At 42.5% G+C, this 18,282-nt stretch overlaps 1 protein-coding gene and 1 pseudogene across 6 annotated transcripts in view; one reads left to right on the forward strand and one right to left on the reverse strand.

Annotated features, from left to right (window-relative positions):
- The window catches only part of EZH1 (enhancer of zeste 1 polycomb repressive complex 2 subunit), a 37,128-nt gene extending 18,846 nt beyond the window's left edge, over positions 1 to 18,282 (reverse strand). For 2 of the 5 annotated variants that reach the window (XM_082371795.1, XM_082371796.1), the window contains exons 1-6: positions 18,219 to 18,254; positions 5,907 to 6,027; positions 5,653 to 5,781; positions 4,655 to 4,774; positions 2,820 to 2,940; positions 873 to 1,049 (exon numbers count right to left, since the gene is read on the reverse strand). In XM_082371795.1, the coding sequence (XP_082227921.1) occupies positions 873 to 1,049; positions 2,820 to 2,940; positions 4,655 to 4,774; positions 5,653 to 5,781; positions 5,907 to 6,027; positions 18,219 to 18,229 (679 nt within the window). In that variant the 5' untranslated portion in view covers positions 18,230 to 18,254. Of the gene's footprint in view, positions 1 to 872; positions 1,050 to 2,819; positions 2,941 to 4,654; positions 4,775 to 5,652; positions 5,782 to 5,906; positions 6,028 to 6,627; positions 6,719 to 8,687; positions 8,775 to 18,218 lie in introns of those variants that run through there. The other 3 variants (XM_082371793.1, XM_082371794.1, XM_082371792.1) reach the window with 3 other exon arrangements.
- On the forward strand, positions 8,228 to 15,337 carry LOC309619342 (eukaryotic translation initiation factor 1 pseudogene; annotated as a pseudogene). Its single transcript has 2 exons — positions 8,228 to 8,232; positions 8,620 to 15,337. The product of its transcript is annotated as a eukaryotic translation initiation factor 1 pseudogene (transcript).

The following is an 18,282-nucleotide window of genomic DNA, read 5'->3' on the forward strand; positions in this document are numbered from 1 at the left end:
TCCACAGTCCAGGGGAATTCCCTGGCACTCTAGTGGTTAGGACTCTGAGCTTTCACTGCCGAGGGCCTGGTCAGGGAACTAATAACCCACAAGCTGTGTGGTGTGGCCAAAAAAAAAAAAAATCCACAGTCCCAGACAGAATCTGGAGGTGAAAACAGAAGTGTTTGTGGAGAGACCTGAGTACAGAAGGACCCTACCATAATATTGATGCTGAAGAACAAGATGGATACTATAACTTCGTTATAACAAGAGAGAGACACTACGTGTCTAGACATACAGTATAATTAGATAACATAAAGTATAATTAAATGTGAAATTAATTAAATAATTAAATATTGAATAACATGGGGAAATGCTCATGATGTATAAGATTAAATAAGGGGTATAAAATTATGTATGTGTATACACACATGTGGCGTGACACCAATTTCACATACCATATATGTATGTTAATTTACATATGTACTTTAAAAAAATTGAGGTATAATTGATATAATACAGTACCCATTTTAGGTGTACATATGTATATTTATATAAATACATTTTTTAAGTCTAGAAGGAAATATTAATACTGGTTATTTCTAGGTAGCAGTATAACAGGGTAATTTTATTTTCTTCTTTATAATTTTCCGTATTTTCCAAACACACTATTTTTGTAATTAAAAATGAACAATGATTACTGTCTAAGTTCTCCTACTTTCTTCTTCAGCTAGATCACAGCTATCTTAAACCATTAGTCAGTGAACACATTTTCCTTTTAAGTGGACCAATGAGAAGCACCAACAGCCTTTAATAAGCAATAAACTTCTGTTTTTGCCTTCCTCCCTCTCACTGTCACTTTCACAGTGGAATCAGGAAGTCGTGCTATTCACCTTCAATAGCATGTCGTTTTCTCTTTCTTGTTACTGGCAGATCCTCTTTGCTGTCATCTTGCTTTCCATCTGAGGTGTCATTGTGCCCTTCTTCCTCCTCATCTGAGTATTGATTCAGAGCATCTACCAACTCCAAGAAAACAGCATCACTAATCAGGACAGACCCGGGAATCATCTCTGAAATATAAGATTTAGATGGATGAGCAGTGGTCATTTTATACTCCATTAGTCCTCCTAGGAAGATTTTCCTGTGTTCACTCCTGAGGCCCAGATGGATAATATATGTACATTTTTATGTGGACGACCAGGGAATTACAATAATTGGATTGGCTCATACAACTGCAACAGTTCAGCTAGCTAGAGTGGGAACTCCAGTTATGGGCTTTCTTTTTACTGGGGTCTTCACTTCCTCAGTAATATCAACCTGTATTTATGGTCCAAAATATCACAAAAGTGTTCCAACAATACAAATGGGACAGAGAAAGAATGATAAAATGAAAAGGTACTTGGTTTTGCTGCTGATGGGTCAGTAGCGACTTCTTTGAATCAGAAGACAGCATATTTTTTTTTTAAATCATACTATCAATATACGGCGTTATACTACAACTTAGGATAAAGCCTCTGAACACTAGGGGGCACTGTGTATAAATAATGCATTTCAACAGCATCACAGCAGCACCCACAACTGTCAAAAGAGCAGGTGAGGCTATTGGTTTGCAAATCCATGGAGAGTCTCTCCCTATCTCCCCTTCTTACACACTAACAGCCTTTTCTAGAACTACAACTAAATACAAATGACTTGCTTTTGAAATCGTATACAAGCCACTGTGTCCCTGTCCTTTGAAGTAAAAGGCTTTTGCTTTAGTCTCCCAGGTCTTCCCTGAGTCACCAAAAGGCTGCTGGCTCAAGAGGTAACGATTAGGAAATGTGAAGATGTAGAAACAAAGAATAGCTGTTGGGCCGGGAAACTGGAAACAGTTTAGACTATAAACCTACAACGTAGGAGAATCACCATACTCCCAGTTCCCTGAAAGATACAGATACAGGCCTGACACATGTTCCTAAGTTGTCTTACAAGAAGCAGACCCCCACCAGAGGAAAACTGCTGACCACAAGTATGCGGACCCTAGACTGGTTGAAACCAGAAAGTTGATGATGCCTGAAATTTCACCCTGATGCCAACCAATCCAAGAATTGGGCACAAGCTGATCACGCACCCCATGGCCCCCTTCCTCACACTGCCTTTAAAACCCCTTCCATGAAAGCCATCAGGGAGTTCCAGTCCTTTGAGCATGACCTGTCTTTTCTCCTTGCTTGGCACCCTACAATAAATGCTGTACTTTCCTTCACCCCAACCTGGTGTCAGAAGATTGGCTTTACTACACGTGGGCGAGCAGGCCCAAGTTTGGTTTGGTAACACTTTTAGGAAAGTCAGAATACTATAACCAACTTCTGGGAGATCCAGGGGGTATCTGGATCTAAGAAGAGAGGTTATACTCATTGCCAGTCTCACAGAAAGGGAAACAAAGAACAACATAGCCTTGGATGGATTTATGGAAAACTCCTAAGATCAAACTTATTTGTTCGCTAAACTTTCTCTCTAGCCACTGATTACTATATAATCCTTTTATGTCCCAACTCCTTTTTTTTTTTTTTTTTTGGCCGTGCCACGTGTCTTGCGGGATCTTAGTTCTCCAACCAGGGATTGAACCCGGGCCCCTGGCAGTGAGAGCTCGGAGTCCTAACCACTGGACCATCAGGGAATTCCCCCAACTCCTTTTAAAATTTAACAGGGGTGTTTGTAGTATAAAATGTTTACTCCCAGCCATGTGGTGACATTGAAATATCTTCAGTGTATACACCATGAGGCAGCAGATAAAAGCAAGACAATGATGCACCAAATAAGAGGCACCATCCTAACAAAGTCCAGGAGCCCAGTACCACTACCTTCTTCACCGTGGACTTTGCCATCGTAGTTATTGATCAGCTCCTCAATGAAAGTCTCATCTTCTTCTTTCACCTCATCTCCCATGTAGGGAATATTGCACAAAACCGTCTCATCTTCTACCTGAAATCAAACCAGATGTGATTCATTCCATGAATCCACTGTGAAGCTCCTCTTTCCTGTTTAAAGGAACCTTTGCCAAACGTTTTTTGCTGCTTTAAAGCCCCTGAAAATGCCTTTGGTTACAAAGTTAACTACATTTTAAAGACTGGCCATTTTGTTTTGCCAACAAAACCTCAAATGGAAGGGGGTAATGCTACTCTTGGAAGAAAAAAAGAAGTCAGTTTTACTCTTTGAGAATATTAACTACCAAATGTTAAGCTGGATATTAACAATGATATTTCCACCAACACCTAGAATTTGACAGCACATTTCTTTTTCACAGTGATTCCATCTATTACTTCATTTTATCCACTAAACATCACTGTGAAATAGGTACAAATATCACATAAACAAAAGTCTAAAAGGTCTTCAATTCTAATTCTTCTCATAAGTAGAGAAGCAGATGAAAGGAAGGCTTCCAAGAGTATAATCTGCAGTATAACTGGAATGTTTATAACAGAAACTGGCAACCATAAAGTATTTGTATATTCTATTATATAGACTAAGACCAACCTCGGATAAACATAGTAAAAAATTATGATTACAATTCATATTACTCACACTCAGTGGGAATCTAAAGTCAATTGCAGTACAAGCTATGTATATTTTCTGGCAATAAAGAATACTAATGGATCATTTTTATTTTATTCTACTTTATTTTATTTCATCTTATTTTATTTTTTGGTTCAGCAGAGAACGGTCATTCTTAGTTCTCCAACTATCAAGTAAAATTACTCTGAAGTTTTCTTCTAAGAGATTATTTCCTTCTGTAAACCTATACACTATTCCAGTCAGCAGAACTGCTATCTGTCACCAGGCATGATAAGCGATTGCCATCATATTTAGAGAGGACTGATTATCAGAACCACAAATAATCCTAGTAGGAGTCAGCATAAAGACCCAGATTAAAGGATTGTAGATCCATGTGAACCTCTGTTATCTTAGTTGCTTTCATAGCATCTTGCCTTTAGGGGATTAAGAAAGGATTGCTCCGGGGCTTCCCTGGTGGCGCAGTGGTTAAGAATCTGCCTGCTAATGCAGGGGACACGGGTTCGAGCCCTGGTCTGGGAAGATCCCACATGCCGCGGAGCAACTAGGTCCGTGAGCCACAACTACTGAGACTGCGCGTCTGGAGCCTGTGCCCCGCAACAAGAGAGGCGGCGATAGTGAAAGGCCCGCGCACCACGATGAAGAGTGGCCCCCGCTTGCCGCAACTAGAGAAAGCCCTCGCACAGAAACGAAGATCCAACACAGCCAAAAATAATTAAAAAAAAAAAAAAAAAAAAAAGAAAGGATTTGCTCCATCAGCAGGGAGTTGTCAACCTGCTGAATGAAGTGTCTGATTTATACTGCATTTAACTGCACATAATGTTATAAAATTGGGCCAAGGTAGTAAAGGAAAATTGGACTCCTGCCCAGTCTCTTTCATTCAAAAAAGAACGAGCATCAATTCTGAGGTACACTTCAGAGAGCACAAAATCTAACAAGTTAGAACAACTTGCAATATGTGTTTTTCGGAGTCAATAAATTACAAAAACGTTCTGCTCTGCAGGGCCAAGCCTTGTTAAGTATATTCTGACAATCTTTACCCTGAGAGAAGTGCCAGCATATCAACATTTAAAAAAAAAAAAAATCATTAAGTTTAAACAATCACCACGGTGCTTTCAATACGTACCATAAAGTTCTGCTGGAGAGGGGACCAGGAATACATGATGGGAACCAACGCAACCGTGTTCAGAGACCTCATTAACATATGCTGGCTTGCAAATCCCGGGAAAATGCTCTCTATGGTACACTGAAATATAAGCAACGACATGGAAAGGGAAGGGCAAGCACACAACCCAAGAGAGAATTGGAGTTTCCTTCCAAAATGATCCCAGTAGCCTTCTAATTCTTACAAATTAATAAGCTGAGGGTTTTGTAACAATCAGCTCCTAAAAGGAACCACTCAAGTGTAAACCTGTGGAAAGCAGGAACTGTCTCTTATTCACCTGTGCATCCTCTACAGAGTCCAGCACAGTGCCTCCCACACTCAACTGATGTTTATCTCAATCTAAAACTGCTGGTCTCCTTAGGCTGAACCCAACAGCAAAGGGCCTCTGAGAGTCCTAGGAGATAAGGAGGAAGACAAGGAAGTTTTCCTGAAGACCTAATCTTTAAGACAGTGGACATCAACTTAGCTGCATAGCTGATGGGGACAGTACAGGGGGAAGCAAAGTAGTATAGAGATTACAGTCACATTCTGCTTTGGGAAAGAAAGTTACTCTCAATAAACTATCTGCTTTTTATATTTTAAAAATATTATCTCTATAAGAAACTAGGATGATTTTTTAGTTTACAGAAAGGGATGTCCCTTTGATCAATATACTCCTATCCATTATCCATGGCATTCCTTTCCCAATTTCAAAGTAGCGGAGGTGCCAAACAAGGCACAAAAAAGGTTGCTTTGAAGCTTGTATACAGAGCCCAGGAAGGTAGACAGTAAATGTCTTATTTTTCTATGAAAAACTCATGATTATACTCATTAACTGAGGAGAACAATTACCATCCTAGTTATTCAAAGATGACTACAGTAGCTGTATCCATTATCCTTATTTTCTAATATCACAAATACAGAAAAAAACCCTTAAGTTCAAGGAAGAGAGGAAGGCTGAGCTTAGACACTGGAAGTACCTTTTTGAGAAAAGGATGCCCACTCACAGGCTTCATCAGCTGAACAGGCTGGACACGAAGCTTCTTCCATTCTTCATTGAGGATCTGGGTTTTTTCTTGAACTTTTGCAAAATTTGCTACATACAGAGCCTAGCAGAGCCGAATAAAAAACCGTTAGGATTTCAAGAGAAGAGTAAGAAAAAAGAAATCCAACCCCTCCATATTGGATCAATATGTTAAAATACATAACCTTTCACTTGGGAAGTATTTTTTACCTTTGCACCCATATTCGCCTGAAGCCGTTTAAGTTGCCGAAGTCGCATGTATTCAGATTTAACTTTCCTCTTCCAGTAAGTGATACATTTGGAAGTTGGGGGGTTTGGTATATCCATTTTGCTGTAATCAAAGAGAGGCAGAGACGACAAATAGCATTCAACTGCCTGGAAATGAAGCATTCCTCAAATTCAAATAAACATGGTCAGTTATGCTTTCATTCCCATTACATTTGTTCATGAAAACATAAGCTTAAAGAATCCAAATCTATGAGTTCAACAGAAAGTTCCAATTAAGAAAAGATTTCATACCAGCAATTTCTGGTCTGATTATCCACAAGCTTAGCCTCTGTCCTCCTGTGGTACCTTGTTTTTAATTTAGCTCTCAAGAAGTTCTTTCACAGATATTTAGGAAATTGGATTACTTGGAAATTTGGAAGCCTACCCACTACCTTATTAAGAGAAATGTTTAGCAAGAACTAAGTTAATATCAAAGAGCTTCGTGGAAAGATCCACCCACAGGATAAAACTACACCTGCCAAACTGCCTAAATCTACCACATGCCTAGCAATAGAGGTCGGATAGGACAACAGCATAATCTTATCTCCAAATCAAGACACATGGAACTATATAACATTGCAAATCACTTTTTTTTTGGGGGGGTGGTGTCTGAATTAAGGTTCACAGTTTTAAAGAAGTACTTATTGTACCACACTCTACCTACCTCGTAGAATGCAAGGCAAAGGGTATAGTTTTACAGGTGTCTTCTGTTCTTCAGAGGAATGGCAAGACACAAAGGCCAAACAAATGTTCAGCTTTTCAAAAGAGAATAGACAGTGGTTTCAAGTCAGTGGAGCATATTTAGACCCTGATTCCCTCAGTAGGATGCTCCCTAAGAACTACGAAGACTTTGAGGTCTCTGCTACCACTATATCTGCATATAAGTCAGGTCCTAATAATACTTGATGCCATTTGAGAAGCGTGCTTTATTTTATTGAATTCTGTCCTTCCAGTCATACATACAAATATATTCTCACAATTACCAAGTGCACTTTCTGCTTTTCTGCACCAATTTCTAGGCTCAGCCAGCAGGCCCATCAATTAATATTTTAGAGAAAGAACAAATATTAAGTGCATATAAAAATTCAATAAAATCTGCAAGGTTATGTTTTTATTCTATATCAACTACTTAGGTTTCCTGGAGAACTAAGTCTATTTATTTCACCTAACCTTCTACATTTCTAAAGACATTACAAGGAGCTATGAAGAGCCAAAATTTGAAAGAGAAATTAAAGTTTAGAAGCATTTTATTTATTTATTTATTTGGCCGCATCGTGCTGCATGTGGGATGTTAGTTCCCCGACCAGGGATCGAACTTGTGTCCCTTGCAGTGGAAGTGCAGAGGTTTAACCACTGGACCGCCAGGGAAGTCCCCTAGAAGCATTTTTAAATTACCTGTTTTCACCCATAAGAAATGACAGCACAGACAAGAAAACAGCAAAATTTAACCCACTGTCACACATATGCCACGATCAGATCATAGTTATAATATCTCATGCTACTGGGCTTTAAGAGGACTATATCTGAATGTTTCATTTGAAGAACCAAACAGATTGGTGTAATGCTATGTTAAGCTTAAAGGATAAATAAAGTAAGGACAGAATAGCAAAGAAGCAGACAGACTCACTGTGTTTACTGCTAAAGCAATCAAGTGATTCAAGCTCTTAAAAACAGAATTCTCTGTGAGTTAAATATTATCTCTCTGGGGGAAGGGAATGAAACGACAATACCATAACCTAAGAATTTGAATCCCAGAAGCTAAGGTACTACGGTGCTGGGTTATTAACAAATAACCCAAATAATTTTGGGTTAACAAAAATTAAGCAGCTCTGAATTTCTTTCCTATAAATTACAGCATCTCTCTTCTTCCTACATCTTTTTTTTTTTCTTTTTTTTTCCTACATCTTTTAAGTACTTCTCACTCCTCTATGGAATGGGGGCCAAAAGAGGGGCTCTTTTTTAGAATGAAAAAACCATTTAAGAACACCCTGCTCACATGTAATATAAGTAGTTGCTCACATAATTTCTGCCCAGAACAAGCTTAATAATAATCTGCTTTAGGAAATGAAAAAATGATTCAAATCTAGGACAAAACTGCCTCCCTAAGAAACCTTAGGTTACCCTTATCGAGACCCAAATGACCCAAAAAATTGGTTTTGAACTGCAATCCCTCTCCCATTCCTTTTGGAACTCATTTTCCCCTTTTTTTAAAAAAAAATATTTATTTATTTGTTTGTTTGGCTGTGCTGGGCCTTAGCTGAGGCATGCGGTATCTAGTTCCCTAACCAGAGATCAAACCCAGGTCCCCTGCACTGGGTGCGTGGAGTCTTAACCGCTGGACCACCAGGGAAGTCCCACTCATTTCCCTTTTTGAAACAGTAAGCTTAAGGTAGGTTGCTCCATCCATTTAAAACTGGAGACCAGGAATTCCCAGGTGGTCAGTGGTTAGGACTCTGCATTTTCACTGCCAAGGGCCTGGGGTTCAATCCCTGGTCGGGGAACTAAGATCCTGCAAGCCATGCAGCACAGCCAAAAAAAAGAAAAGAAAAGGAAAGAGAGAGAGAGAGAGGGAGAGAGAGAGAAAGAGAGAAAAAGAAAGAAAGGAAGGAAGGAAGGAAGGGCCCCAGTCACTGAGCCGCAGCCGAGGACTCAGCAGCCTCCCCCTCGAACCCTCGCTTCCTGACGCTCTGTCCCCCCAACCCGCCATCTTCCGGTCCCCCCCACCCGCTGTCTTCCGTCTTCCGCAGGCGCAGGCCGTTTCCACCAAGGAAAAGGCATCGTATGGTACGTCCACTATCCAGAACCTCCACTCTTTCGATCCCTTTGCTGATGCCAGTACGGGTGATGATCTGCTTCCTGCTGTCGCTGAGGATTACAGCCATCTAAGAATTCAACAGAGAAACGGCAGGAAGACCCTTACTACTGTCCAGGGATGGCTGATGATTACGATAAAAAGAAACTAGTGAAGGCATTTCTGAAGAAATTTGCCTGCAATGGAACTGTAATTGAGCGTCCAGAATATGGAGAAGTAATTCAGCTACAGGGTGACGAGCGCAAGAACATATGCCAGTTCCTCGTAGAGATTAGACTGGCTAAGGACGATCAGCTGAAGGTTCATGGGTTTTAGTGCTCCTGGCTCACTGAAGCTTAAGTGAGGATTTCCTTGCAATGAGTAGAATTTTCCTTCTGTCCCTTGTCACAAGTTTAAAAACCTCACAGTTTGTGTAATGTAACCATTTGGGGTCTGCTTTTAACTTGGACTAGTGTAACTCCTTCATGTAATAACTGAAAAGAGCCATGCTGTCTAGTCTTGAAGTCCTTCATTTAAACAGAGGTCAAGCAGTAGGCACCTGGCAGTGTCCGGCCCAAAACAAAGCAGTAACAGTGATGTTTCAGCCAAGTCCAGAGCCCCAAGATCACAGACGGCTATGTCTGGCCCAAAGCTCCTCAGCAATCCCTCTACAGAGTTCCCTGCCCTAAGAGAATGTCGCCACCTGAACAGCCCTCGGTGAAGCTGAGAGTGGAGGATGGGGTGAGGCAGCAACGGCAGCTGTACTGCTAGAGGGAGTCTTTGATCATCAGGGGGAAGATCCCCTGGTATCTCCAACATGACCAGGTGGGCAGAGCTTAGAGCAGCCACCTTCCTTCTATTGAGGTGACAGGACAGCTGGCTTGCCACCAACGTCTTTTTGCCCAGACATATCCTAGCTGATCGATGTCCAAACTAGAATGTGAGGCCAACCTTCTATCAGAGTTAAACTTTTGACAAGGGAACAAATTTCAAACCGATGTATCAGTCATGTAGCTGCAGAGCTCGCAACTTACTAGAAACAGCTGCCCAATGCCATGTGAAGTAACAAACTGTTTTTTTTCCTTCAGTTTTAATGTTATGTAATGTATTTAAACCCTTATTTAAATAAAACTTTTCAGAAACAAAAAAAAAAGAAAAAGAAAGAAAAGAGGTAAAAATGGAGGCCAAGTAATGGAAAAGAAAAGAATCCACAGCTGCTAGGGTGGGTGGGTGGGTGGGTGTGGGTGTGTGTGTGTGTGTGTAGATTTCTTAGAGGAGATGGCCACAGAAAAACATCACTATTTTTATTAAAAAAGGAGTTAGAGCTGAAATGTGATCTCCTACAGTCTGCCAAAAGAGATGACTGTAAGCACACCACAACAGTCTAATAATTAATGGCACTATTTCTATTTATTTATTTCTTTGTTTATTTATTTATTTATTTGGCTGCATTGGGTCTTCGTTGCTGCACGCAGGCTTTCTTTAGTTGCGTCGAGCGGGGGCTACTCTTCGTTGCAGTGCGCGGGCTTCTCATTGCGGTGGCTTCTTGGTGCGGAGCACGGGCTCTAGGCACGCGGGCTTCAGTAGTTGTGGCACGTGGGCTCAGTAGTTGTGGCTTGCGGGCTCCAGAGCGCAGGCTCAGTAGTTGTGGCACACGGGCTTAGTTGCTCCGTGGCATGTGGGATCTTCCCGGACCAGGACTTGAACTCGTGTCCCTGCATTAGCAGGTGGATTCTTAACCACTGCGCCACCAGGGAAGCCCCACTATTTCTAATTTTACTCAAGTGCTTTACTTGGCCAGAGCAGTACACACATGTACATGAAAATGTCACTGAGTTTTAACCAATCATAATGTATAGTAAGCCATGCTTCCTCCTTTTACAATTAAAGTGATATTTGAATCTCATGTGACCATGAGCCAATATTTATTTTGCTTGGCTTTTTAATGGGTTTTCCGTGTCTCAAAAAGTTTATTTGGCAGTTGGCCAATCCCCACAAAGTGAATGAGGAAGATGAAACATACTGTTTGGAACACATAGGTTTGATTAAAATAAACACCTGAAACACAGCCATAAGATGGGTTTTCATAGCATCTGGACATTAACAACAACTATCACTTCAAAGATTACATATAGGGGCTTCCCTGGTGGCGCAGTGGTTGAGAATCTGCCTGCCAATGCAGGGGACACGGGTTCGAGCCCTGGTCTGGGAGGATCCCACATGCTGCGGAGCAGCTGGGCCCGTGAGCCACAATTACTGAGCCTGCATGTCTGGAGCCTGTGCTCCGCAACAAGAGAGGCCGGGATAGTGAGAGGCCCGCGCACCGCGATGAAGAGTGGCCCCCGCTTGCCACAACTAGAGAAAGCCCTCGCACAGAAATGAAGACCCGACACAGCCATAAATAAAATAAATAAATTTTTAAAAAAAGATTACATATTAAAAAAAAAGCAAACAAACAAAAAACTCAGCATTCACTAGAACAGATTTGGAGAAGTGGGTCCATTCATCTCAGGCAAAGGAAGTGGCACACAAAAAATACTTTAAATTTTACTAGATCTGTTATTTAGTTACTTATATACACAAAACACTATTTATATTCCAGTTAAGTACTAAGCTAAGAGCTTTTCATTACATTCACCTATACATTGAGAATAAACTCCAAAATATGCTATTATGGTCAAGAAGTTTAAAAATAAGTCTTTATCTAAATAACTTCTGCAACTCAATAAAATAAAGAACCCAATAAAAAGTGGGCAAAAAATTTGAACAGAGGGCTTCCCGGGTGGCGCAGTGGTTAAGAATCTGCCTGCCAATGCAGGGGACACAGGTTCGAGCCCTGGTCTGGGAAGATCCCACATGCCGTGGAGCAACTAAGCCCGTGTGCCACAACTACTGAGCCTGCGCTCTAAAGCCCACGAGCCACAACTACTGAAGCCCATGCGCCTAGAGCCGGTGCTCCGCAACAAGAGAAGCCACCGCAATGAGAAGCCCGTGCGCCGCAACGAAGAGTAGCCCCCACTCGCGCCAACTAGAGAAAGCTTGCACACAGCAACAAAGACCCAACACAGCCATAAATTTTAAAAATAATAAAAAATTAAAATTTGAACAGATACTTCACCAAAAATGATACAGAAATGGCAGATAAGCACACAAAAAGATGCTCAATATCATTAGTCATTAGGGAAATGCAAATTAAAACCACATTGACATAACTATTATACAACAACAAGAATGGCTAATATTAAAAAGAGTTATAATACCAATTGCTGGTAAGGATGTGGAACAACTGGAATCCTCATACATTGCTGGTGGGAATGCAAAGTGGTACAGCCACTTTGCAACATTATTTTTTTTACTTTATTTTTATTATTATGATTTTTTTGGCCGTACTGCGTGGCTTGTGGGATCTTAGTTCCCAGACCACGGATCAAACCCGCATCCTCAGCAATGAAAGCACAAGAGTCTTAACGACTGGACTTGGCTGTACTGGGGAATTCCCTGGCAGACCCTCTTTGGAAAAGTTTGCCAGTTTTTTTTTTTATTATTATTCTTTTTAATTTTTTTGGCTGCGTCGGGTCTTAGTTGCGGCATGCGGGATCTTTTGTTGCAGCATGCGGGCTTCTCTCCAGTTTCTCTCTAGTTGTGGTGCGCAGGCTCCAGAGTGCATGGCCTCTCTAGTATTATTGTTGCGCGGGCTCAGTAGTTGCAGCATGTGGGCTTAGTTGCCCCGTGGCATGTGGGATCTTAGTTCCCTGACCAGGGATTGAACCCGCATCCCCTGTGTTGGAAGGTGGATTTTTTTTTTTTTTTAATGTGACACATACTTTTAATTTTATTTATTTATTTATGGCTGTGTTGGGTCTTCGTTTCTGTTCGAGGGCTTTCTCTAGTTGCGGCAAGTGGGGGCCACTCTTCATCGCGGTGCGCGGGCCTCTCACTATCGCGGCCTCTCTTGTTGCGGAGCACAGGCTCCAGACGCGCAGGCTCAGTAATTGTGGCTCACGGGCCCAGTTGCTCCGCGGCATGTGGGATCTTCCCAGACCAGGGCTCGAACCCGTGTCCCCTGCATTGGCAGGCAGATTCTCAAACACTGCGCCACCAGGGAAGCCCCGGAAGGTGGATTCTTAACCACTGGACCACCAGGGAAGTCCCGCCAGTTGTTTTTTTTTTAATAAAGTTAAATATATACTTACCGTAAAACCTGGCACACAATTTCTAATTATTTATCCAAGGGAAATGAAAACATATGTACATAAAGACCTGTACACAAATGTTCAGAGCTTCTTTATTCATAATAGCCAAAAAGTGGAAATAACACAAATATCTATGGATTGGTGAATGTATACAAAGTGCAGTGTATACATACAATGGAATACTACTCAGCAATAAAAAGGAGCAAATAGTTCCTGTATATGCAAAACATATCGCAAAAGCATTATGCTAAGTGAAAGAATTCAGACACAAAAAACTTCATACTTCATGATTCCACTTGTATGACATTCTACTAGAATGTTTCTAGAAAGGGATTAAATGGAAAGAAGCATAAAGGAGATTTTTGAGATGATGAAAATGTTCTATACCTTGGTTGTGGTGAAGGTTGTATGATTATGTACTTTTATGAAAACTCACTGAGTTTCTGGGCACTATACACGTAGAAAGAACCTTACTAACAAGAAGTTGTGACACTGAATTCTTATTTAAAATAAAATTATAGCATTAATATTTTCCAGTGTTGCTTTATTAAAAGAATCAGGTCACGTGCACTCGAGACAATGGTGATAAAAATCAAAGCAGGATTAGTTTTTATGAGACCCAAATGTTGGCTCTTAGGATGTACAACACTGATTCAGAAGAGTTAAAGGAACTTCCTAATAGGCTAGAGTCCTACCTTGGCTGGTTCTGCATTACACTAGCATAAAGCTTAATATTTACTGACTGCTGGGAATTCCAGTGGTTAGGACTCCATGCTCTCACTGCCGAGGGCCCGGGTTCGATCCCTGGTTGGGGAACTAAAATCCCGTAAGCCGCATGGCTTGGCCAAAACAGCAACAACAAAATATATATATATATATATACATATACATATGTGTATATATATATATATATATATATATATAGAGAGAGAGAGAGAGAGAGAGAGAGGGAGAGGGAGAGAGAGACTGCTCATTATCATTCAGTAAAACAAGACTTTTTAGTTATTCCATTTTGAATCAAAATATTAGGGCAAGTGTGTCAGAGAACACAACACATCAAAGGCACTAAACTCTACCCATTAAGGAACTCATGTCTTTAAGTTGTGGAGCACTGAAGTCCCCACTGATAGTCTGTTAGACTAAAGAGGCCAGGAAAGAGCCCAATACACAGTTTGGACAAATTAAAAACAAACAAACAAAACTAGGGACTTTCTGGAATGGAGGTGTTCTCTAAAAGCAGTTTTTCCTTTAAAACCCTCTCCCTCAATCTTAATCTGATATAATTCTCTTCACTTTTCTCAACATATTTTTATTTTTAAAAATTTTGTTCTTTTATCTTTTAGATTTCACATATAAAAGAAAACATATAGTATTTGTCTTTTTCTGTCTGACTTCAAGAAGCATAATGTCCTCCAGGTCCATCCATGTTGTTGCAAATGGCAAAAAAAAAAAATTTTTTTTAAATATTTATTTATTTATTTATTTATTTATTTATGGCTGTGTCAGGTCTTAGTTGCAGAACGTGGGATCTTTTATTGCAGTGCATGGGCTTCTCTCTAGTTGTGGCACAAGGGCTCAGTAGCTGCGGCGTGTGTACTTAGCTGCTCCTCAGCATGTGGGATCTTAGTTCCCTGACCAGGGATCGAACCTACGTCCCCTGCATTGGAATGAGGATTCTTTTTTTTTTTTTAATTTACTTATTTGTTTTTATTTTTGCCTGTGTTGGGTCTTCGTTGCTGTGAGCGGGCTTTCTCTAGTTGCGGCGAGCGGGAGCTACTCTTCGTTGTGGTGCGCGGGCTTCTCACTGTGGTTTCTTGTCTTGTTGCAGAGCAGGGGCTCTAGGCGCAGGCTCAGTAGTTGTGGCGCACAGGTTTAGTTGCTCCACGGCATGTGGGATCTTCCCGGGCCAGGGCTCGAACCCGTGTCCCCTGCATTGGCAGGCGGATTCTTAAGCACTGCACCACCAGGGAAGCCCCTGGAAGGTGAATTCTTAACCACTGGACCACCAGGGAAGTCCCCAAATGGCAAAAATTTTATGGCTGAGTAATATTCTTCTGTGTATGTGTGTGTGAGTGTGTGTATATCTCATATGTTATCCATTCATCTGTTGATGGACACTTAGGTTGTTCCTATATCTTGGCTATTGTAAATAATGCTGCTTTGAACATTGGAGGCAAATATCTATCTTCTTGAATTAGTGTTTTCATTTTCTTCGGATAAATACCCAGAAGCGGAATTGATGGATTGTATGGCAGTTTTATTTTTAATTTTTTGAGGAACCTCCATACTGTTTTCCATAGTGACTGTACCAATGTACATTCCCACCAACAGTGCACCAAGGTTCCCTTTTCTCCACATTCTCACCAGCATTTGTTACCTCTTGTCTTTTTTGGTAATAGTCATTCTAACAGGTGTGAGGTGATATCTCACTGTGGTTTTGACTTGCATTTCCCTGATGATTAGTGATGACGAGCATCTTTTCACGTGCCTGTTGGCCATCAGTATGTCTCCATTGGAAAAATGCCTATTCAGCTCCTCTGTCCTGTTTTTTTCTCTTTTCTCTGTAGTTAACTATCCTTTGTAGAAATATAATGTGTTCTTAGTATTGCTGCCTCAAACCTTCTTTGGGAAGTAGCTAGTCAACAAAGTAGAAACTTTTAAACTTACTACAAGACAGGAAAAAGATATACTTAGCAAAATAAATTGTTACAATTTTCACATTAGGCACAAATCAAGGGCAGGAATTGTTACCTGGAGAACTAAGGAAGCCAGGTTTCAGATCTCAAGAATTAAAGAGACATAAATAATATTTTAAATAGTTTTAAAAGGCATGCTAATTCAAAGGCAAGTATAAGAGAAACAAGTCCAACTACATTTTCTCCCCTTTTCCCTTCTCACGAAAGTCTTCTCGGGAATAAAATTTCATTTTTAATCCTAGGCTCCTTATTCTAGTGCTGTTTCAAAGAGAATTAAAGTAACACCGGACTTCTCTGGTGGTGCAGTGGTTAAGAATCCACCTGCCAATGCAGGGGACACGGGTTTGAGCCCTGGTCCGGGAAGATCTCACATGCCGCAGAGCAACTAAGCCCGTGCACCACAACTTCTGAGCCTGCTCTCTAGAACCCGTGAGCCACAACTACTGAAGCCTGTGCACCTAGAGCCTGTGATCCGCAACAAGAGAAGCCACCGCAATGAGAAGCCTGCGCACCACAATGAAGAGTAGCCCCCGCTCACCACAACTAGAGAAAGCCTGCACGCAGCAATGAAGACCCAAGGCAGCCAAAAATAAAATAAATTAATTTTTTAAAAATTAAAGAAAAAAGAATCCTCCTGCTAAAGCATGGGACACGGGTTCGAGCCCTGGTCCGGGAAGATCCCACATGCCACGGAGCAACTAAGCCCAGGTGTCACAACTACTGAGCCTGCGCTCTAGAGCCCGCGAGCCACAACTACTGAGCCCACGTGCCACAACTACTGAAGCCTGCGTGCCTAGAGCTGGTGTTCTGCCACAAGAGAAGCCACTGCAATGAGAAGCCCGAGCACCGCAACAAAGAGTAGCCCCCGCTCGCCGCAACTAGAGAAAGCCGGCACACAGCAACGAAGACCCAACGCAGCCAAAAATAAATAATAAATAAATAAATTTATTTTAAAAATAATAATAAATAAAGTAACAACATAATGAAAAAGTCATTTCCACCTCAGTAAGTTTTAAAGCTGTGCCTTGGCATCAAGCTCCGTGATTGGCCTATAAGTACTCTGCCAGTTAGTGGAAGAACTAGGATCCAGATCTCCCAACTCCCAGTCCCAGAGATCGTCCCACTACTTATTTATTCCACAAACATGTACTGAGCACCTACTGTGTGCCTCGCAGTGTTTTAGTGCTTAAAGTGCATCAGTGAATAAAACAAACCAACATCTCTGCCCTGGGAGAATTAATTCACGCTGTCTGTACACACTCAGCATACACCCTGACAATAACAGTATTATTACATCTTTACAGATGATCCTTTCCTCTATTATAAATGTGTGTGTGTGTTTTTAAGTACTTTATCTCCTAATAATTTCTTCTACGCAATTAAGTAATCTCCTTTATCAATGCCACACATCCCAGCCCTGGGGTTTCCAAGGCTTAAAATAGACAAGCTCTCACAGAAACCTCTGATGGAGTTAGCACCTTCTCCGGCTGGAAACGTCTTTCAAGTTGCCTAAACTTAAAAGCACCGGGTGGCGGATTTTTCTCTTCAAAGGCGTCATGGCAGCAAACGCGGAAGAAAAGACCCACACTTTCAAGGCCATCTTCGCACGCACCCAGTGGTCCGGCTACCTCGGCTCTTAGCCCCCATCCTCACCCCTCTAGCCCTAGACTCGATACCTAGGCGACTCTATTAACAATCCCATATTTCACCTATGAAAAGCCCACTCTCAATATTTCCATCGGCGGCACGAACATCCTTCCACCTCCCTTCCCCTCCCCGCCCCCGAAACAATTTCTCAGGAGTCGCTTTTTACCGAAATAAGTTTGTCCCACATTTCCTAACAGGCATGTCCCAAATACACCACCTTGCCTTTGCTTCAAAGCTCTTTCACTTACATTATTTGATCCCCAAGAGAATTCTGGGGTGGGCAGGGATTGGCGCGAGACCAAATTTGGAGAGAAGCCTCTTACTCAGGGCTGGGACTAGGGGGAGGCTAGCTGGGCGCCTAGCGCGCAAACCCGAAGGAGGCACGCGGCACCGGCTCGACCCCAACAGTGAGCACCCCTTTCCATTTTGCTCCTTAGAAGCCTCACTCGCCTCACCCTGTTTTTATTGCCACCGCTTCCTCAACACCCCCAAAGTCATCGCAAGCTGCGCCCCCTTGTCTGGTCCTCCCCGTGCACTGCCCTAGGTCCCCGGGAGTCCACCTCGCTAAGGGCCCCCGCAGGTGCCACCGCCCACCCACGCCCTCCCGGCGCTGGGGCTCCCGCCCACCCCACCCCGCCCTCCAACGGGATTCCCCGTCCCCGGGCCCGCCCCCGCCGCTCCTCCTCCCCGACACACCGCCCTCCCCGCCGCAGACGCGGTCCTCGCCGGGGGCTCTCTTGCCCCGCTACCCCCTTTCCCCCAGCCTTCGGAACGGGGAGTGGGCGCCCCGCTACCCCCCGCCAGGCAGATAGTGTGCTCCTCCGCTTCCTTTCAGTTCTCTGACCCCTTCGACTCCCCTTCCCTCAGGCCCCGGGTAGCAAGGTGCGGAGGCCCGGCCCCACCGCCGGGCCCAGGATTGTTTACTCACTCATCCTCCATCCTGAGCCGCAGGGACCTGCCGCTAGGGCGCCTGCGCGCTGCGGCCCCGCCCC

The sequence above is a fragment of the Balaenoptera borealis genome, assembly GCF_965194805.1.
Source record: "Balaenoptera borealis genome assembly, chromosome: 20".
Classification (NCBI taxonomy): domain Eukaryota; kingdom Metazoa; phylum Chordata; class Mammalia; order Artiodactyla; family Balaenopteridae; genus Balaenoptera; species Balaenoptera borealis.